Source organism: Uranotaenia lowii, chromosome 3 (assembly GCF_029784155.1).
Source record: "Uranotaenia lowii strain MFRU-FL chromosome 3, ASM2978415v1, whole genome shotgun sequence".
Taxonomy (NCBI): Eukaryota; Metazoa; Arthropoda; class Insecta; order Diptera; family Culicidae; genus Uranotaenia; species Uranotaenia lowii.
This window is the reverse complement of record NC_073693.1, coordinates 102581936-102602249: the sequence shown is the minus strand read 5'-3', so window position 1 is coordinate 102602249 and position 20314 is coordinate 102581936. Positions and strand designations below refer to the sequence as shown.

The 20314-nt window shown below is 34.3% G+C and overlaps 2 protein-coding genes across 5 annotated transcripts in view; one reads left to right on the top strand and one right to left on the bottom strand.

Annotated features, from left to right (window-relative positions):
* LOC129757087 (uncharacterized) overlaps positions 1-4268 on the top strand; it is a 125128-nt gene extending 120860 nt beyond the window's left edge. The window contains exons 11-13 of one of the 4 annotated variants that reach the window (XR_008739614.1): positions 2349-2523; positions 2597-2866; positions 2948-4268. Coding sequence is in view for 2 of the 4 variants with exons in the window: in XM_055754206.1 (XP_055610181.1) it covers positions 2349-2523; positions 2597-2781 (360 nt within the window). In the remaining 2 variants the exon portion in view is untranslated. Of the gene's footprint in view, positions 1-2348; positions 2524-2596 lie in introns of all 4 variants that reach the window. The other 3 variants (XR_008739613.1, XM_055754207.1, XM_055754206.1) reach the window with 3 other exon arrangements.
* On the bottom strand, positions 4233-11573 carry LOC129757088 (pickpocket protein 28-like). The gene is made up of 5 exons (XM_055754208.1): positions 10876-11573; positions 10748-10816; positions 10588-10691; positions 8518-8579; positions 4233-4782 (listed from the first exon to the last, which is right to left on the bottom strand). Exons 1-5 carry the CDS (start codon positions 11528-11530, stop codon positions 4299-4301), a joined length of 1374 nt encoding a protein of 457 aa, XP_055610183.1. The 5' UTR covers positions 11531-11573; the 3' UTR covers positions 4233-4298.
* Positions 11574-20314: the final 8741 nt, after the last annotated feature.

The following is a 20314-nucleotide window of genomic DNA, read 5'->3' as shown; positions in this document are numbered from 1 at the left end:
TACATCTTATGAACAACTTTTTTGCGTCCAAACTAACTTTTCATAAGAGTCTTATGAAATTCTTTCAATGTCCATACGATGTTCTTATGAAAAATAGAAGAAACGGCATTGTGAAAAAATGATGAACACATTCATTCCTAGCATCAGTTTTTTTTTCACCATCTAACAGTACGAAGCAATCGCCAGTTCATAGTTATTATAGTTTTCCTTCAATGTTAAATGTTATTGTTATCTCCGGAATGGTAAGTTCGATTTGATGTTTTTGGTGTGAACGTTGAATATATTAAACTATAAACTAAAATGCATTATTTGTTTACTTTTCTGCAAGCTGATCGGCAAAAAACGAAAGGTCGAAGATTAAGATGCGGCAAAAAAAAACTTTGATGGAGCCGTCTGTTGATGCGCTGCTGATGGTGACCATGAAGGATTTAATTTTAAACAAATTTGGCGAACAATAAAGTGAATGTTTTCAGCATGAAATATCGAGAATTTTTCTTATTAGAAAGTGATTTACTGTTTCCATAAGAATCTCTTATGAAAAGCAACAACCTCTCATTGAAGTAGGCGTTCATCTTCAGAATTCATTCGCGTCATAAGACAATCTATTGAATTTCATTAATTTTTCTTATGGCGCCACTTCATAAGAGAATCTTATGGCATACATAATAGTATTTTTCTGAGTGTTGAGGTCTTGTGTTTTTGTTTGCTAACAAAAGTATCTTCCAAATTTGGTGGATATTTGCATATATAAATATATATATACTAGCTGATCCCATACGAACTCCGTTTCGCTTTCAACTTGGAATATGTCATGAACAGTTTGTATGAAAGTCAATTTCCAAGCATTTTCCAGATTCATTGTTGAGTAATAATTGCTAAAATATTGGATGATCACTTCGTCTGTCGTCTGCTACTAAATGTGAAATCAGGAATCAAAAACCACGTGTATAAATTTCGACTAAATCATTGTATAACAACGCAATAATTGCCAAAAAGCTAAACCCCTTTCGGGGGCTCTTATAAAAACTTTGATACCTGAAATCGATTGCCCTTCCCTCAAAACTCCCGTGTGCAAATTTTCAATGCAATCCATTGTATAATAACGTCAATATTGCTAAAAATAGTGAAAAATTAATTTATATGGACGACCCCTTTCGTCGACCCCTGGCAAAATATTTGACATCTGAGATCGATTGTCCGTCCCTGAAAATTACCGTGTGAAAATTTTCATCCCAATCCGATGTATAATATCGTCGATATTGCAAAAATATTGAAAGGTTTATATGGACGACCCCCTTTGCCGGCCCCTTAAACTGAATTGAATGCCTGAAATCCATTGCTCATCTCTCAAAACCCTCGTGTACCAATTTTCGTCTGAATCCGATGTATAATAACGACAATATTGAATCAACAGTGAATAGTTAACATGGACGACCCCTTTGGCCGACCCCTGATTTTAGTTCGGATAAGTGAAATCAGTTATTTGTCCCTAATAACTCCTATGAGCAAATTTTCATCCCAATCCGATGTATAAAAACGACAATATCACTAAGATACTAAAAATTCAATATGGACGACCCCTTTTGCCGGCCCTTTACACTTAATTAGATACCTCAAATCGATTGCACGTCACTGAAAACTATCGTGTACCAATTTTCATCTGAATACGATGTATAATAACGTCAATATCGCAAAAACAGCGAACAGTTATTATGGACGACCCCTTTGGCTGTCCCCTTACACAAAATTTGACACCTAAAACCAATTGCTCGTCTTTCAAAACACTCATGTGCAAATTTTCAACACAATCCGAAGAAAAATAACGTCAATATGGTGAAAACAATATTTGTCTTGTATGGACGACCCCCTTCAGAAGGGGTCATCCAAAAATCTGAAAACATTTTTCATCCTTCCTGGTCCTAATGAGTATCCATGCCAAATTTCAGACCTCTAGCTCTTAAGACGGCTGAGTCTATAGAGGACAAACAAACAAACAAACAAACAAACAAACATACAGAAATTGCTTTTTATATATATAGATATATTCGTTATGCAATCTGGGCTTGTGATATAGCTCAGTTGGCAAGTCTGTTGTCTTCTGAGCCGATGTCCGCGAGTTCGAGCCCAAGAGTAAACATCGAACACAGTTGTACCGGATAAGTTTTTCAATAACGATCCGCCAACTGTAACGTTGATAAAGTCGCGAATGCCATAAAGATGGTAAAACGACTATAATCGAAACAAAAAAAAAAAAAAGTTATGCAATCCGACATTTTAGCCCGCCTTTACTATGTAAGCTGATTTCGCTGAATTTAGCTGAGATGTTTAACTGGTTTGTGAAATTCCAGAGTCAACCGTGTCACTGGAGAAACTTGAAGGGAATCACCAAACGAGAAACGCAACCGAACCAGGAAAAGAACTCCACCCTGTCCGACAACATCAGCCTATTTCAGGCTCTCCGCGTTCTGCAGGAAGAGGACGATGACGACGACAAAGCAAAAGCCGAAACGGCAACTTCCGCTAGTAACTATGGCTGAACTTTTTTGCCTTGAGTTGAATCTATTTTTTAATGCAACGTTTTCCTAACCTTTTCCAGAACCACAAGACTTATCGGAAACCTGCGTGAAAACTTCGGTCCTTTCGGCGGTCATCGCCACGTGCTGCGTAGTCCTGTGCGTCCTGTCCGGATCGTTGTTGGCGGCTTGCGCAAAATTGCGATACCGGAAGAAGGACGACGGTTTCTTCAATGCTTACGTAGGTCACAAAGCTCAGCTGGATTGATGATTTTGAGTGGTTTTGCGTTTTGGCTTATTTGCAACTATACACGTACAACTAATTGCTGGTGGAAACGGTTATTGGCAAGAGGGTGGGGTTGGTGTGCTTGATAAATTCCTTCTTCCATGTTTTATGAACTAAACTCTGCCCATTATTATCGTCTTCGTCACAGTTTCAACCGAGATCTTCTTAGAATTTTGAACACATCAACTACTTAATGCTTCAATGGCTGTATCCAATCGGAACGGAGCTGGATTTATGCATTGTGGATAACAGAAAACGATAGCTGCTACCTTAAGACAGGTTCCACAACGATAATAATTGATTTGAACAAATCAATAGGAGGAGAATGTTTCCCTAGGCTATAGAACTATAATTGAAGAGCACAAAATCTAATATAAGCTAGCTTTAAAGAAATAGAACATAATTCAGCTACACGTAGGAAAACAAAAAAGGCTGCCCAAATCGAGCGATTCTGCATTTTCCAAATAGTTAAAGAAGAGTGAATCGCTTGGACTATTGGGATACAGTCTTGAACAAATGGTCTGATTTGAATATAATATTATTCAAAGATATTTTTTTCTCTTAGCCTAGATTAGAACAAATATCACTTAGAGCGAGTGATGTAGAGAAGTGGCAAAGAAAGAGCCAGGTTCAGTTTCGCAAAACTGCTGAGTTGAAAATTGATATAATGAAATAACTTGATAAGAAACTAGGTATAAGCAAATGATATTAATAACAACAAAAGTATTCCGAATCTTTCGAAGAAAAACAAATATTATCAAAAAAAAAAACAAATAGATAATTTAGTGTTTCTCTAGCTTATTGATTCAATACAATGAAGATTTCTTGGCTTCAGTGGCACTTTTTCAGCAAAAACCAAATGCGATTCAAATGAAACATCTAGGTAAAGAAAAAAATTGAATTAGAATTATTTCGATTTTGCTTTCAAATTTTAAAATTTAATCCGGAATTTTGATTTTAAATCAGAATTTTGACTTAAAATTTTTATTTTTATTCCTGATTTTAAAATTGACGTAACTTTGTAGTTTTCGATTCTGAACTCGAAATTATGCTAACGAATTCTCAACTTCAATTTCGATTACCAACTTTCATTTGAAATGATAAATATTTCTGAGAAATTTGGATTGTGAAATTCGAGCATCAACTTCGATTTAAAAAAAAAACACCCATGGCCGTTGAAAAAACGAATAACTTTTTATCTAAACCTACATAAGTTGAAAGCAAAAGAAATGTAAATAGTAAACTTACAATAAATACTAAATTCGAGAAGTAAAATGTTTCGGCTTCCATATCGATAAAGTTTCAGATCACGAAACCGTTTGGTTTCGAAGCTCGTCCGAAGTGATAGTTAAAAAAAACTAAATTCAATCACAACATATATTTTACGACTAGAAAAATTAAGACATAATTTTACATGTGTACATAAAAAAACAGAAAATAAATTCTCCAAACAGCTGTAACCATTTAAAAAAAACAATAAAGAGTACCGATGTATTATTTTAATACAGAATTATAACCCCATTTTCATCTCTCGTTTCCAACTCGTAGCTCGAAGTTATTTGTCTTTCGGCGCTCATTTTCTTCCGCCCATTTTTTCCGCTCATTCGAGTCCGACAGATGACATTCCTTCTCTCAAAGTACCGCACCGGATATCGCTGGGGCCGAAACATTAAGCTGCTCTTCCGCTTCCGGAACGGACCATTTCCATCCGATGATGATGGAGTACTCAACGGTCGAACACGTTGATCCGCAGAGGAACGTTGATCCTCACCTTGCTTATAAAACGTAAAGGGTTTTATGAGGAAATAGTAAACCAGCTCCACAATGCTTAGCACCGAACCGCCCATGCACAGCCCGAAGATTCCGCCGAACGAAGCCAGCAGCGAGTCCCAGGTCATGAACGCTTCCCGTCGATACTTGACGCAGTACAGGTCCTTGAAGTGGACGTGGAGCGTCGCGTAGCTGGACACGTTGCGACCGCCACTGTTGGGGGAAAAAAAGAGATTTAGATAATTGGAATTTGAAGAGATTACTGATTGATGCTTCGGAATTCCAACTTCTTTTTTTTTCAGATGTGAAATTATTCTCGATAACATCAAATTTCTGCAAATTGAGTAACTACTTTTAGAAGTAAATCTAACGGACATAGAAACCAACTTGCATACAACTTCGAGCTCGAGCTGTAAAAGCTACTGAATAGGGCTTCCCTTCCACTGCGTGCCGGTCTCATTCGAGCACTATTGATGTTGAACATTGATTGCATACCTGAAGGCGCATTATAAACGGTAATCGAGCTTCGAGATCGAATGAAACTGAATCAATCGCTCGTAGCAAAAAAAAGAAGGAGTAGGTTAACGTTATAAATTTTGCACTTTTATGTACCGTAAAATGGGGAGATATTGATCACCGGGGTAACTTTGATCAACATGAAATTTTCCACATAATCATCATTTTTTTTCTACGGATAAAACCCTATAAATTGAGTTTCAAATAGGGAAAAACATGGTTTGTTCTTAAAAATTTCAAATGCCTAAGTGAAAACGTAATTTCAAAATCTTGAAATATCTATTTTGTCGAAGGCTCGCAAACAAACCCCTTGCTGATGAAATCAAAGTGTTTAGAAGAAGCAGATTGACTAATGTAAGAGTTTTACTCTTTTCCTAAGTAAATGTATAGTTTTTGTTGTGTTTTGAGATAAATTTTTGAAATTCAAAATTTAAAAAATAGGGTAATTTTCTAAGAGTAAGCTGTCTAGAACAAAATTTTATTTTAGAATTCATTCATGAAATCATAATTTAACGTATCGACATCGACAACGTTTTATCCAAGTGACAGATATCAATACTCGAAACAGTCAACCGAACAAGCAAAACGAAGTAGAAACCCCAGCATTCACTTTGATTAATTGAAAAAAAAAGGAAATTAAAAGGTAAATATATGTCATTAAACATATTCTTCAAATACATTATACAAAAGTTCTTCAAAAAACCAATTTCAATCTCAAACTTTTAATTTATATTTTTTGTTCTTTCAAATGCTCAACTCCACGTTTTAAATGCTTTTTTTCTTTATAAAATATCAACATAATTTTATGAATAAGTTTTTTTTACATTGCGTATTATACCTAATTGTATTAAGAAAAATTTCTTCTAAAATGATAAACTAGGTATTTTTCTTTTTTATTAATATCTAGCATTGATATTCAAAATAATATTTCGAAATTTTGGCATTCATTTATAGAAAGTGAGAAAAATTATTCGAAGAACATAGCAACTTTAAAGCTAAATTTTGGTCTTTAATGCTTTCTAATTTTGTGTATTTTTTATATTTTCAATGTTTTAAAAAAAACTTTGAATTATTTATTTCTTACCAGTTTCTTATTACTCATTAAATATCAATTCAAATTCAAAAAAATGTGGGTTTTTTCATATAAGTTTGAATGATGATTCGAACGAATTCTGAAAATACATATTATTTGCACTTTATTTTGATATAAGAAAGAATTTGAAAAAAAAAATAACTCTTACTTCGATCACTAAACACTCTATGAATAGAAAAATCTTCTTTCTTTCCATTCTGAAATTGATTTCACTGGGCACACTTTTCCTATGTGCAAAAAATTTAAGAGCAAATTTTGAACAATTTAGCGGCGCCTGATCCGAAATATAGATGATTTTTTTTTCTCTATCAACTCATGTATCCAGATAACTTTCAAAAATAGGTTTAAATTCGTTAAATAAAGTTGAGAACATAACGAAGATTTTGGAAATAAAGCCTTTTATTCAATGATTAAGTTTACCGAATAGCGCGAGTTATATTTTACTTCTGAGAAAATAGTAAGGTATCGAAGTATTCTTTCGTTTCTTAGTCAATTTTTACGAATTTTGCATAACACGAGAATTTGAAAGATTTTGAATATTTTAACCGAATGGAATCTTTGAAATTTCTCAAAGAATAAGTTAAATCGTTTTGTGTCTTCAACAACGTTGTTAAATGAGTTATCAAATACTTAAAAAGACTTTCTTGAATCATGTCAGATATCGTTTTAATCTTAACTATTAGAATTTCTCAAAATTGTAGAATTCAATTTTTTCAAAGCGATATATGTATTTCTGAAACTGAAATATCTTAAAACATCTGAATTCTTGATTAGCTGAAGATTAGTAAATAGATTTAAATTGTATTTATTTTTCATGTCAGTTGAATAGTAAACGAGTTATCAAAGATCAATTTACTCAAGACTGATCAATTTGAAATTAGATATTTAAACCAAACGTGATGTATTTTTTTTTAAATAAGAACATTTTTATTAAAATCTTATGGTGCTTCTGAAATATTGAAATTTGTGCTGCCATGAATTTTTAAGCAATTTTCTATCCAAGAATAAGGAATATTTTTTTGAATAATTTTGAATAAATTGACAAAAATAAATAAGGATTTAAAACTTGAAGTTTTTTGTTTGTATTTATTAATTTACTATCATTTTTTTACATTATTTTTGATTTTTTCCATTTTATCTTTTTTTCCATAGAGAGTTCAGCACTTGTTCAAATTTCTTTCCATTCCTCAGAGTTCGCGATAAATCGTCACGATATTCGAGATTATTTCTAATAAAATTTTGTAATAATTTGGTAAATTTCCTGTGTATCGAAGCGTCATTTTCCCGAACGAAATAATTATATGTTTAGTGTGTGCATTATCAAAATATTAGGTTATGAAAAAAAAAACTTCGCTTGAATGTATATAGTTCAACAATCTCCCAAGACACGATTGAAATTTGGGGGAAAAAAAGTTATCCATAATTAAAGTTTTGCAAATTGAAAAATATTCATATCGTAAGGTTGCCAGATTGACTGGTTTTATCCGAATTTGCCCGGATATTTAATACAACATTTGGGAACAGCCCGGCGCGGCCCGATTGTCCAGATTTCATTGAAAAATGCCCGGATTTGGCCCGGATATATTAGTTTTATTTGGCAAATCAAACACAAAAAAAACAACGAACACCTCCAAAACTAAATTCGTTGTTTTATAAGAATAATAATGAAAGGTTTTTTGAAAGCCTAAAATACGATTCAAAATCTGCCGATAAGTTTTGATGATAATTATTTTTTCAATTTTTTTTTTCTTGAATTGTGTTGAGTAATTTCTGGGTTTTGAAAAAAGGGCCAGATATTGCCCAGAGTTATGGTCGTCACTTTTGAAATCAAATGCCAGGATATTGCCTGGTTTTTATATAAAATTGCCCGATTTGTCCGGCACGGATACGTGCTGAAAAAATTCCTGCAACCTTATTAAACCTGTTTTATTTTAAGTCCAGTGGAGAAATTTTAATCTAACTCATTCATCTTAAAATTTCAAATGGCTTTCCCTCCGCAAAACAAGTTTAGACATATGAAATCCTTTGAAATTAATTTAAAAATTTAAAAATGTTCTGACAGTTTCGTAACTCAAAAAAATGTCGGAAAAGGAGATACATCTACTTTTGTTTGATTTATTGGAGGTGACAAAATTGACAATGTTTTGTAATAACAACGAGAGTCGGTTATCGTCCTGTAGATGAGCAACATCGAGCCCGAAACCGGTCGACAAAAAGCAATTTTTTAGTTCTGCGTTTGTAAGAACTTTAAGTGTCGTGCTTTTAATAGGCGTCGTGCGTTAACTGTGTACCTACTAAAGTTCTGAAGTTGACACAAATCCGCTTACTGATTTACTTACAAATATGATGAAGTGAATGGTCCTGATTTCCTTTTGCTTGAGATACTTTGCACGTTATAGTTCTGTAAGAATGAAAAGGTAGCGGAAATGTAACAACAGTTTTAACATGAGGAATTATGGAAGTTGTACGTTGTAACATATAAGGTACACCGGGGTAAGTGGGGACGGTTTTTCGTATAGTTCAACTTTGAAAAATCATTAAAAAATCAGCAGTGGATCAATTTTGATAAAATCGTGTTCAATGTGATGCTGAACATGTTGTTTACAAATGCTGAAGAGATGAGCTTGATAAACGAAAAGCGAAAAAAGTTATCTCGTGAATTGTTATGGACTGCTGGTGTCTTCACTTTCCCCGCTTTATGGGGTAAGTGGGGACGGTAGGTTTTCCCTTTGATTTCTCAGGAAATTTTCAACAAATTTGTGTTTTGTTGGTTGAATACGTTACTTTATTGCTCGAAGCGTCCAAAATTTTGAAAAAAGTTCATGGTAGAGTGGTCGCAATTCGACCAGACCGAACTGAACGCCAATTTGAAAAAAAATGAGTTATCTATTGCAACGGATGCAAAACATGATAAACTACCTATCAAATGAAAATCAAAACCTTTTTACTATTTTTACTGATTTTATTAGAAAATTTCAATGTTGCAGACAGTGGAAATGGCAAAAATGCGTTGCGCCAAAGTGAACTGAGAGCCAGCTTTGAGGTGAAGATGAAAAGCATGTTTTGGTCATGAAACTGATTTTGTGCGAAATAAGCTTATGTGTGTTGATTTTTTTCTTTTCAAAACAGTTCTTCGGATTGTCAGGAACTAATATCTAATAAATTAAATGGTAAGAAACGTCCCCGTAGCTAAAAACTTCATGTTGCGGATTGTTAACATTTATTAAAATCTCGTTCAGCCAGACTGAACCGAATCCCTTGAATTTTGTTTTCCAATTTACTAAAGGGAATGTTGGGATTTTTGACATTTAACGATAAAAGATGCTTTATTTTATTGGTTACTGTCGTTCAGAACGCAACCGGTAAGTTAAAATCACAGATATTCCGCTTTTCAAAAGTGCGAAATTTGTATGGCTCGGTTCACTCTGGCTCAACGAAAAAAAAAACATTTTTCAAGCATCAGTCATACTCGTTGGACGCTGATTGTAAACCGCCTATAAGCAGGCTGCTACGTTTAGAACAAATTACCCAGTGAAATGATAGCGCATGGCAATTTTTTAAACATTTTGGTTCGACCAGAGTGAACTGGGTGCAAACCTAATGCTATTAAAGTTCAGTTTTCTGCTTGATGTGTAATCAGAAATCGACCAGTATAACCTTGATGGATTTATAAGAGTCTAAATGTGATAGTAAAATGATTAAATAAGATATCTGATGAAATGGTATCAATTGGTAGGGCTGTGAACTTCGAACTCGATTTTCTCGAAATCAAGTTTATGGCGCTCAGTTCGGTCTGGTCGAATCGCGACCAGATAATTGTGTGTAATTTATGTTGCAACACACGAGATCCGATTTTATCAAAAATATATGCTTATTCCAGAAAACACAAGTACTTTTCCCAACTTTTCATGATCCGAATGCTAAATAAAGCTAAAATGTATTGAATTAAGGAAAGAAAATTGAAAAAATATCTAAACATCAAGTATGTATAAAGCCGTCCCCACTTACCCCAGGTAGGGTTTGGAGACAACATTTTAGATTTTTGAAAATAAACTTTTTTTTTCTTAATTTTAAATCGTCGTTTCTTTTCCTAACTGGTTGTTTCTAATGTAAGGATTGTTTCAATGAAGAGTTTTTTTTATCAAGAGCCAGCTAGTTTACGAGAAATTTGCGATTGAAAAAGATGCACATCAACTCCACATCGTAGTTAAAAATAGAAAATTAACGAAAAGTCACCGTAAACCTCCGTTGTTGTCGGAACCGTATCTCTTTTACAGTTATTGGATAGATTACAAGTAAATTTAACATTCTGCATTAAAAGTTTGAAAAAATAGTTGACAGTATTGTTGTAATAGCCACCGTCCCCACTTACCCCGGTGTACCTTAGATAAATTTTCAAAAAATCTTACCAAAAAAGTGCAGGACGGCATACAGTCACAGTCCATGCCGAGCTCAAAACTCAACCTACGCCCTTCTGCGATGTTTTTCGGAGGCTTTAAACTGTAGAAAAATTCTTAAAAATAAGGTTTGTTACTTTTTGAAACACAATATTTCTTAAAAGCATTTTACTTCTATACAGGCGTAAACAGTTTGTATTCTGCAGAGTACAGACAGGCACATGAGCTGCCTCGGAAACATCTGAAATATTAAAATCAAAGAATTAAAGTTGTTCGTCTTTACGTTCTTAAGCTAATTACTATAGCCAACATAGTAGAAAGGTACACAGTTGCACAACTTGATGATGGTCCTAAGACGACACTCCGCCATGCAGTAGTTCAAACTAAACAGATTATTCGACTGTAGCTTTCCCTCGCCTTCCATAAAACACTTGCGTTGTTTCAACGGAACCCGCTTCAGGGTGTCACTGCTGTCGATCGGAATCGGCGTTACACCAAAGTCCACGTCCCAACCCGGCTGCAGGATATCCTCGAAGTCCGAATCCCCAGGCAAATCGTCCGGGCTGTGGATGAAAACTTCTGCTCCAAAGAATGACTTTGTCGGTGCCAAATAATGCTGCGGCTCGATATCAACCAGCACCGAAAGACCAACGTGCCTGCCGGAACCGGAAACCCGAATGTTCGGCGTCTGGGATCTGTACGGGCTGTTGGTTTTGTTCACGTACATCGCTGCGTCCGCATTGAAGGAGCAACAAAAGCCCACGTGGGTCCGGGTGGTTTGAAATACTTCCGCGCAGGGTTCCTCCTGTCCGAGCCAGTAGCAAAAACGGATCAGCTGTTCACAGGGTTGACTGAGCTCGAGAAGCATCGTTGGCGGGGTGAAGCCAAGTTGTCCGAAGATCCGCTCATGGGAGGCATTCACGTCTGACGCTTCAAAATTCACCAAACTCGCCATCGATACTAGGAGGTCGATTGATTGCTTTTCCGTTAGGCCACGAGAAACCCTGAAAGATAGATAACAAATTGTCACATTCCATTACAAAAAATCATACTGTAAATGACAAAGTAATTGAAAGTTTGTGCACTTTCTCGTTGATATTTCTGTCCTTCTGAGTCCTATCTTCCACTTTCCACTATCTGGCACTTTAATTAAGTTCAATGTGTATATTTTATGAACATAACTCAAAAAAAAAAAAATCAAAACAAATAAATGCAAACTAAACTTCATAAATTGAGGGCAATGAGAAGGCAGACTCACTAGCAAAGGTGGGTGCGGTCGATGGCAATATTTATAAACGTGAAATTGTCTAAAACGAATTTTACCATATGGTTAGAAGAAACTCTCTTGTCAGCTGGAGGCACAAATAGGACGAGGATCAGTGGGGTCGGTGGCTCGATTCGATTATCCCAAAGGTAAGCCTTAAGCCCTGGTTTAATAGGTTGGACCTGAGCCGGGATTTTATTCGCATTTTTTCCCGTCTCATGTCCAACCATTATTCCTTAGACGCGGTACTCTACCGTTTTTATATTGCTGGTAGCAATTTGTGTGGCTGCGGCCAAAGTTACCATGACTTTGAGCATATTGTTTGGTCGTGTGAGGTCCAACTTGTCGCTAGAACGAATCTAATAGACCCCCTTCGGGCCCGAGCACAGTGGTTTAAAACTCGAAAAACGTGATCATGGGCTTTTTGATGCCTTAGATGTCAAAATAGTTTAATGACATGTTCTACAATGTTTCATTATTTTTGATTGCTCATATTTTGCCATCATTTTTTTTTCTGATCGATCCACCTAAAAGTGAGATAATTTTTTAATATTTTAATTTGTCATCCAATCAAAATGATGTCTTGATGAAACTTGTAGAAAATACAATTTTAAAAAACTTTGTAAAACATTTTAAAGCTCTATCTTTTAAAACAACAGATTTATAGATATTTTTCTAAAAACTAACCTCAAAAAATGAAATTTTCGTTTAACTTTTTTTAAAGCGACTTTCAAGTCTTACTTTATATGAGAGAGTTGTAACAATTGTAAAAGTACACAACTTCATTGAAGGTGTCAAGTTTCTATCTTGACGTCAAATGGTACTTTTTGTGTAGTTACGTTTTAAAAAAGCATATTTTCAATGTTCCATATCTCTAAAAGTTGCAAACTTACGAAAACAAAATTATATGCATTTGAAAGGCACATTCTTCAGCTTTGATGACCATATAATTTCATTTGTATGTATCAGGTTTTACTTCTGAAATCATTTATCTGAAAGATGGTAGTTTTGAAGTTTTTGTTAAGCCAGCCTGGCAATCTCTTGCTGTTTAGCAAAAGGAAGGTTGAAATCTTCTTTTTTTCTATTCCTACCGTTGACAAGTGAAGACGACAGTTTTTAATTTGTTAAGCTTGAAGAGTTGGCCCTGTCTAGAAGCGTTAGTTCCATTATATTTAGTAAATCATTTATCTGAAAGAAGGTAGTTTTGAAGTAATGGGCATTTTGCGTATTTTCTCAACACACATATTTACAAATGTTTCCGCTCTAACACGAAAGGGGCATATATGGATGATTTGATAACCTTTAATTTTCATGGCCTTCTTTACAGTTTTTCTTTATTTATGAAGTTTTAGTTAAATGGTTGTGTAAGAGAGTAAATAAGAATGATAATTTTCATGATTTTCTTCTTCTGATTGTTCTAAATCGAGCATGTAGTTTGCTTCGGCAACAATAGGAATATGTGGTCTAGGTTTTGATTTTCTAAGGCTTGTTATCGGAGGGTCCGAAAATTCGAGCATCCTATGCATAAGGTCGATGTTTGTTGCTTGCCTTGTAAATTTTCAAGTGTGATGTTCTCTAAAATTTCGAATATCCTTATTCCTAGACTATTGAGCATGTTCGGGTATGTTGTTTTGTAGACATTAATTCCTTAATCAAGACACTTAAGTTAATTGTTCTCTTTACCAATTTCTATTTATTTACCTTTGAATCCTTCTTACCTTGAAGAAAGGAAACTTAAATTGATAAAAGGATATCCAATCTTAAAGGAGAATGGAACACTTAATTTTAACTTGACGCATCGAACGATGGAACTAACGCTTCTAGGCAGGGACAACTCTTCAATCTTAATAAATTAAAAACTGTCGTCTTCACTTCTCAACGGTAGGAATAGAAGAAAAAGAAGATTTCATCCTTCCTTTAGCTAAATAGCAAGAGATTGCCAGGCTGGCTTAACAAAAACTTCAAAACTACCATCTTTCAGATAAATGATTTCAGTAGTAAAACCTGATACATACAAATGAAATTATATGGCCATCAAAGCTGAAGAATGTGCCTTTCAAATGCATATAATTTTGTTTTCGTAAGTTTGCAACTTTTAGAGATATGGAACATTGAAAATATGCTTTTTTAAAACGTAACTACACAAAAAGTACCATTTAACGTCAAGATAGAAACTTGACACCTTCAATGAAGTTGTGTACTTTTACAACTGTTACAACTCTCACATATAAAGTAAGACTCGAAAGTCGCTTTAAAAAAAGTTAAACGAAAATTTCATTTTTTGAGGTTAGTTTTTAGAAAAATATCTATAAATCTGTTGTTTTAAAAGATAGAGCTTTAAAGTGTTTTACAAAGTTTTTTAAAATTGTATTTTCTACAAGTTTCATCAAGACATCATTTTGAATGGATGACAAATTAAAAAATTAAAAAAACTATCTCACTTTTAGGTGGATCGATCAGAAAAAAAATGGCAAAATATGAGCAATCAAAAATAATGAAACATTGTAGAACATGTCATTAAGCTATTTTGACATTTAAGGCATCAAAAAGCCCATGATCACGTTTTTCGAGTTTTAAACCACTGTGCCGAGGGAAACCACCCAAGGTTCCGGTGAGAAAGGTGCTCGCTGTACTAGATTTGGACTACATGTTTGAAATCTGCCTCTTCCTAAAAGCTAGTGATCTTCGTCTATAATTCTTTATATTCTCATAATTTCCCTTTCAATTTTCTTTTATTTTTGAAAAAAAATTCCAATCGTAAAGACGCCTGGATGTATACTAGCTGTTGATTTGTTTGGACTATCGCTATAATGTTGCCAGTAATCAAAGCATGTTGTTTATTTGCTAATATTTGCGCGGTAAAAATTGTAATCGTTATGCAAAGATATTAAGATATTCTCAAGAGAATATTCGGCTTAACGGTTTTTTGCCGGTATTCGGCCAACCGAATATTCGGTACATCTCTAATATTCTCTTAAGTTTTAGTCGTCGACAAGAGAAGGTGTCTTGTCAATTTTCCATCCGAAATATATCCAGAAAGAACATGCTTCTTAAAACCTAAAGGTATGAGCGGTTTCAAATTAACTAATTGTAAAAAAAATAAACTTCATTTATTAAAAAGTTTGCCATCCTACCGTGTCGTTTGTTCTTCTCTTGAATCTTTTTTGTGTTTAAAATTAGTGAAACTTAATTATAGTCGCTCTTGCCAATTTTTACCATTCTCATTCAAAGAACCATTAGGCATGAATCTGCAACCAAACACAGTAAACGAAAATTACCGAGTTCGGTATTTTTTTTACCGAAATCCTAACTTGTGTAAATCGTTAAACTGTTCGGTAATTTTTTCGGTTAAAAATAAACGAACATCGGTAAATCGATTCTCCATTTATCGATTTTCGTTTGATTTTTATCGAAAAAATTACCGAACAGTTTAACAATTTACACATGTTAGGATTTCGGTAAAAAAAATTACCGAACTCGGTAATTTTCGTTTACTGTGTAGGCTCGGATGGTTTACATCTTACCGACTAAGCTAAGGTTCAAGCTTTATAGTAGGTATATTGTTCAATAGGAGTTTAAAAACTTGTTTCTTTATTCTGGTATGCGTTCTAAGATATTTTGTCTTAAAAAATTGGTACAGCACGAAATTCCGATAACAAAAAGCGTTGTAAAAATAAGCTTTATTGCTATACACAGTAAACTAAAATTACCGAGTTCGGTAATTTTTTTTTTACCAAAATCAGAACATGTGTAAATCGTTAAACTGTTCGGTAATTTTTTCTGTCAAAAAATAAACCAACATCAGTAAATGAAGAATCGATTTACCGATGTTCGTTATTTTTTACCGAAAAAATTACCGAACAGTTTAACGATTTACACAGGTTAGGATTTCGGTAAAAAATTACTGATTATGAGGTCAACTTAGTCTTAGTTGCGAATAGACACAATACGATTTTTTTTTGTCAAAAATCAACTATCAACATCATTCCCTTCTCAAAAGTTTTCGTTGTAACCCTTTATATAATTTTAACATACATTCCATATGTAGATATATAACTACAAACATACTGAGTAGCTGAAAATGATTGAAATAATCTTTCAAACCCAATTTAATATGACTTATTTTAGTAACGCTTTGAATCCATTGAATATATTTCGAAAGGACATAATCTCTCATGAAGGATTTGTAAATCTTTGTATATAAAAATGGATTTCTGTCTAACTGTCTGTTCCCTTTAACTTGGATGGATCGAAGCACGTGTTTTTCGTACCATTATATCATTGTATAGATCAATGCAAAATCAGCCTGTCGACTTTGCTTATTCTAGACAATGATACGATGCGGACAAATGGTCTTGTGCGGCTAGAAAGTTTTCTCAAATCACGCTCTTGGCTCATTTTCAACACCTTTCATGCTTCCTAAACTAATCTTTCCGTCTATAATTTTCATTACTTTCATTTGAAATTCTTCCTGTTAGAATGTGTACTTCACCGAAATGCCATTAACCATTAAATTAGAATTAAAGTTCATATTGTACTCTTACTGTTGATGTATTGGAATATCATAGTTTTTATTAGATAGTTAAAACAAAAGTTAACAAAAAGATCTTCTAGTCAGATTTTGAGAAATATTTCAACCTAGGTTAAATTATTCACAAAAAAGAATTTGTTAAAATTTTATGAGCTAACATTTAGCTCGAATATTTTTTTTTAAGTTAAAGAAGGAGACTTGATCCTTTACTAAAGGAGACTTGATCTTTAATTCAGGGTGCCCTGACCCTAGGCAAAAATATGTCAAAATACAAAGACAAAAGGTCCGTTGAATATTTTTAACCATATATCTCAGTTCACAGTTTGTAAGTATCACGCAAATAGAATTCTAAAAGCTTGTCTACTACCCCAGAGGCCTTGCATACTTTAAGGTGCTATTTAATGGTATTTAATGAATACAGAATTTTGAGACCTTTTTACCAGATAATTTCTGGATATTAATAAACATTTGTTATTGGACAAGTATAAGTGATAACAGTATTGTTGTTTTGTTCAATTGAGTACATTTTAATAGAACATTCGATATTTGTAAGAAATTCCGGTTTCGAGATATAGTGAAGAAATCAAGTATCTCCAGGAATCAAGTATGCTCATTCTCCCCTAGAAAAAAAAGTGAGCAGTATTTAACAGCCAAAAACAGCATAATTTGACAACTTTAGCTAGTCAATAGTCAACACTCAACACTCAACACTCAATTGTCATACTCACAGCTTTTCAGTCAATTCGACGGCTCTACTTTTATCAATTTTGTTGATATTACAAATGGTCACCGCCGGAAAAGGGATATTCCAAATCGGGTGAGTCGTCGTATCGATAGTGGTAATCGTTGGCGTATTATTAAACCTAATCCAGGAAAGTTCCATCATTCCCAGGGTAAAAATTATCCCCATCACCGAAATCACAGCCCAAAGAATTCGAAACAAAACCCGATGACTCGGCTTTCCGTAGAAACCCAAACCAACCACATACTTCCACCCGTGAAGCGAAGTTTCCTGGCAGAAAACTTTGAAAATTTTCCTGAATGCACGCAGGACTTGCGTCAGCTTTTGGCGAACCGTTTGCCGCGGCACTTGTCCATAGTCAGCTGGGGACAACATTTCTCGGGAATTGTAATGAATCAACTAAACTGCATCATCACCGGATCGATGCAGGATAGAAAACGTCCCGGCCGGACCAACCCTACTCTTGATTACTTAATTGACCGTAAATTATGCAACAATGAGTTTTATAGCGACACAGCAGAAGATAAATGCTTTCGCCAAATGCAAATTAAAAAGCTCCTCTCACCGTTGTGTAAATAAAACGGTTCATTCCGGGCGTAGTTTTAAGAAGCATCTCACATTGAAATAAAAATTGCACATATTAAAAAAAACTGAATGCAAAACATTGGAATATTGAATGTTTTATCGTGAAGAATTTTTCTAAAAACTTAACAATTATAAACAAATATTATTTTTAGAAATTTAAAGCATGGATCACTACAAATCTGGACGCATTAAAACGGGTCTATCTCGGAGCTATATAAACGAAATAAAAATGAACTTTTGGTTCAGGCACTCATTATAGTTTGAACACCCTATTCGCTGACCTCAGCGGCCATTTTGTTCCACAATCTCTTCATCTCTGTTGCTTCCCGAGTCGTCCTACCATTCTTCTTCATCTTCTGCTTGACAATTGCCCAAAATTTTTCGATAGGGCGGAATTGAGCGCAGTTGGGTGGGTTGATGTCCTTTTCGACAAAATCCACCCGTTGGCCCAATACCACTGTAGAACCTCCTAGCTGTAGTGGCAGCTTGCCAAATCAGGCGAAAACTTAACTAGTCCTTTGTGAGATCTAATGTACGAAAAAAAAAGTTTTTCAGGCATTCCTCCTTGTAAATTTCGGAGTCCACGGTCTCGTTTTTCACAAAAACCGGAATTTTTCGTCCGCAGCTGCAAATACCTTGCCAGATCAAACACTTTCTTGCACACTTATCAGCAAAAACGAATTTGAAGTTGCCACCATGACCAGTGCAGTGCACCACTGCAGTGGCTTTACATAATTTTTGGCCAGAAAGCTGCCCAAAATCCATCTTCACGTACGTTTCGTCATCCATGAGGATGCATCCGTCGAACTTCGTTGGAATCTTCTTGTATAACTTGCGGGCACGTCCTTTGGCTACTAAATTCTGCTTCAATGTCTGGTTTGGTTGCTTACTGGTCCGATAGGATCGTATTCCTTCGCGTAGACGAATTCTGCTGAAGGTGCACCGGTCGGCGTTGAATTTTGAACATTTGAGAACGCTACACACGGTTGATTTGACCATTTCTAACGATTTCGCGATTTTTGAACCCGACCACGTCGGGTTTTTGACGTGGGTGTTCAAAATTAATTTTTATCTCGCGGCTTCCATCAAGTGTAACTTTTTTGAAACAAAACGAACCGTAATGAAATTTTCAGCACTGGTAGAAGAAAAATTCCTCTACAAAGTGCTGCCAAAACATTCCAGATCCGACAACTAGGAGCACTCTGGTAAAATAAATAGTGCGTCCAGATTTGTAGTGATCCATGCTTTATTCATCTTCTGTATATTTATTGAAGAGGTTCTACACCTACCGAAAATCTAAGAAAAATATTTCATCAACATACGATTAGTATTCCAATATATATTGAAAATTTAGAGACAAAGCTTCAAAAAGACTGCAGTTTTATCTAAAAAATTTTCAATATTGTATGCTTAAATCTAAACGTACCAAAGAGGATCAAATGACTTTTTTTAATTTAAAATGACTATGACTCTAATAGTAGTATTGATCACAAAATTTTGTACATGACAATTTTTTTTCAAAATGCACGTACTTGTTCATTATGATATTTTTTTTTTATTTATTTATTTCAAAAAAAAATCCATATGTGCAATATTAAGTTTCACCTTTTTCAAGCACTAAGTGATTTTTTTTCGAGCTTAACTTGATAACTGACTTACAGTCTTTGTTTAGGAGCATGTTTTTTCGATTTTTTTCCATAAACTCTGAATAACCTTACTTCACTGAGGTTAAAAGGTCTTAAATATGTAAATATCATCATCATCATCATTTGAATAACCTTAAAATAAATAATTGAATATTGTTTAAGATTCATATTTGAGGCAGGTTAGAAGCTTTCCAAATCTTTAAATTTTGTTAAATCTGTTGAGACTCAAGAAAGTTTTAGCGGAAAAAATGTTGGGATCATTTGACCTCCGATATTCAAAGTGTCGGTATGTTATGTATTAATCTCTTGTCTGGTTATCAATGAAATATTGGTGTGTGCATTTAATATTTTCAATCATTTAGTTTGCACATTATTCAAATAAAATAGGGTATTTCGGGGAAATATATACCTGCTGAGAGCAATGATCGATCATACGGGATACAAAAGCTGACACCCCGAATACGCACATGGTAACATGTTCTAAGTAAAGGTGAATTCTTCAGCTTTGTTTTGCCATAAAAAAAACCAAATCGGAATTATAAAAAAACGTGATACATTTAATAATTAAACAAGTTAATTTTTAATAATCTTTCAGTCGTACATTTTCGTGTTATACACCTTGCAAACTTTTGATAAGTTAACACTTGGAATTTTAGGTAATTTTCAAACCATTACAATTTTGTTTATAACTCTAATCGAGGCGCTATTCTAGATTACATGTTTGGCATGGTATAAGCTTTAACGAAATTCACTATTGAAAAAAGTGATTGGTAAAAATCCATTGCTACCTTTTTCGTTGCGTCACATCAGAAGCTAAACCCTGTTGCAGAAAAGTCGTGTGATGTGTCGCAGCAACGAAAGATGATCGCTCGAAAAAATACAAATATGCACTTAAATTGAAAACCAAAAACCACAAGTTTTTTTTGTCAATTCATGCAAAACGTTTTCACAAAATACCGTTAAATTCCGTA

Bases quoted from the DNA above. Each gene is read 5' to 3' on its own strand.
- LOC129757088 (XM_055754208.1), bottom strand. From the start codon at position 11,530: ATGGCGAGTTTGGTGAATTTTGAAGCGTCAGACGTGAATGCCTCCCAT. The intron at 10,817-10,875 runs GTAATTAGCTTA...TTAATATTTCAG, and splicing joins TTTCTACTATGTTGGCTATA to ATGTTTCCGAGGCAGCTCAT. The intron at 10,692-10,747 runs GTAAAATGCTTT...CTTATTTTTAAG, and splicing joins CTGTTTACGCCTGTATAGAA to AATTTTTCTACAGTTTAAAG.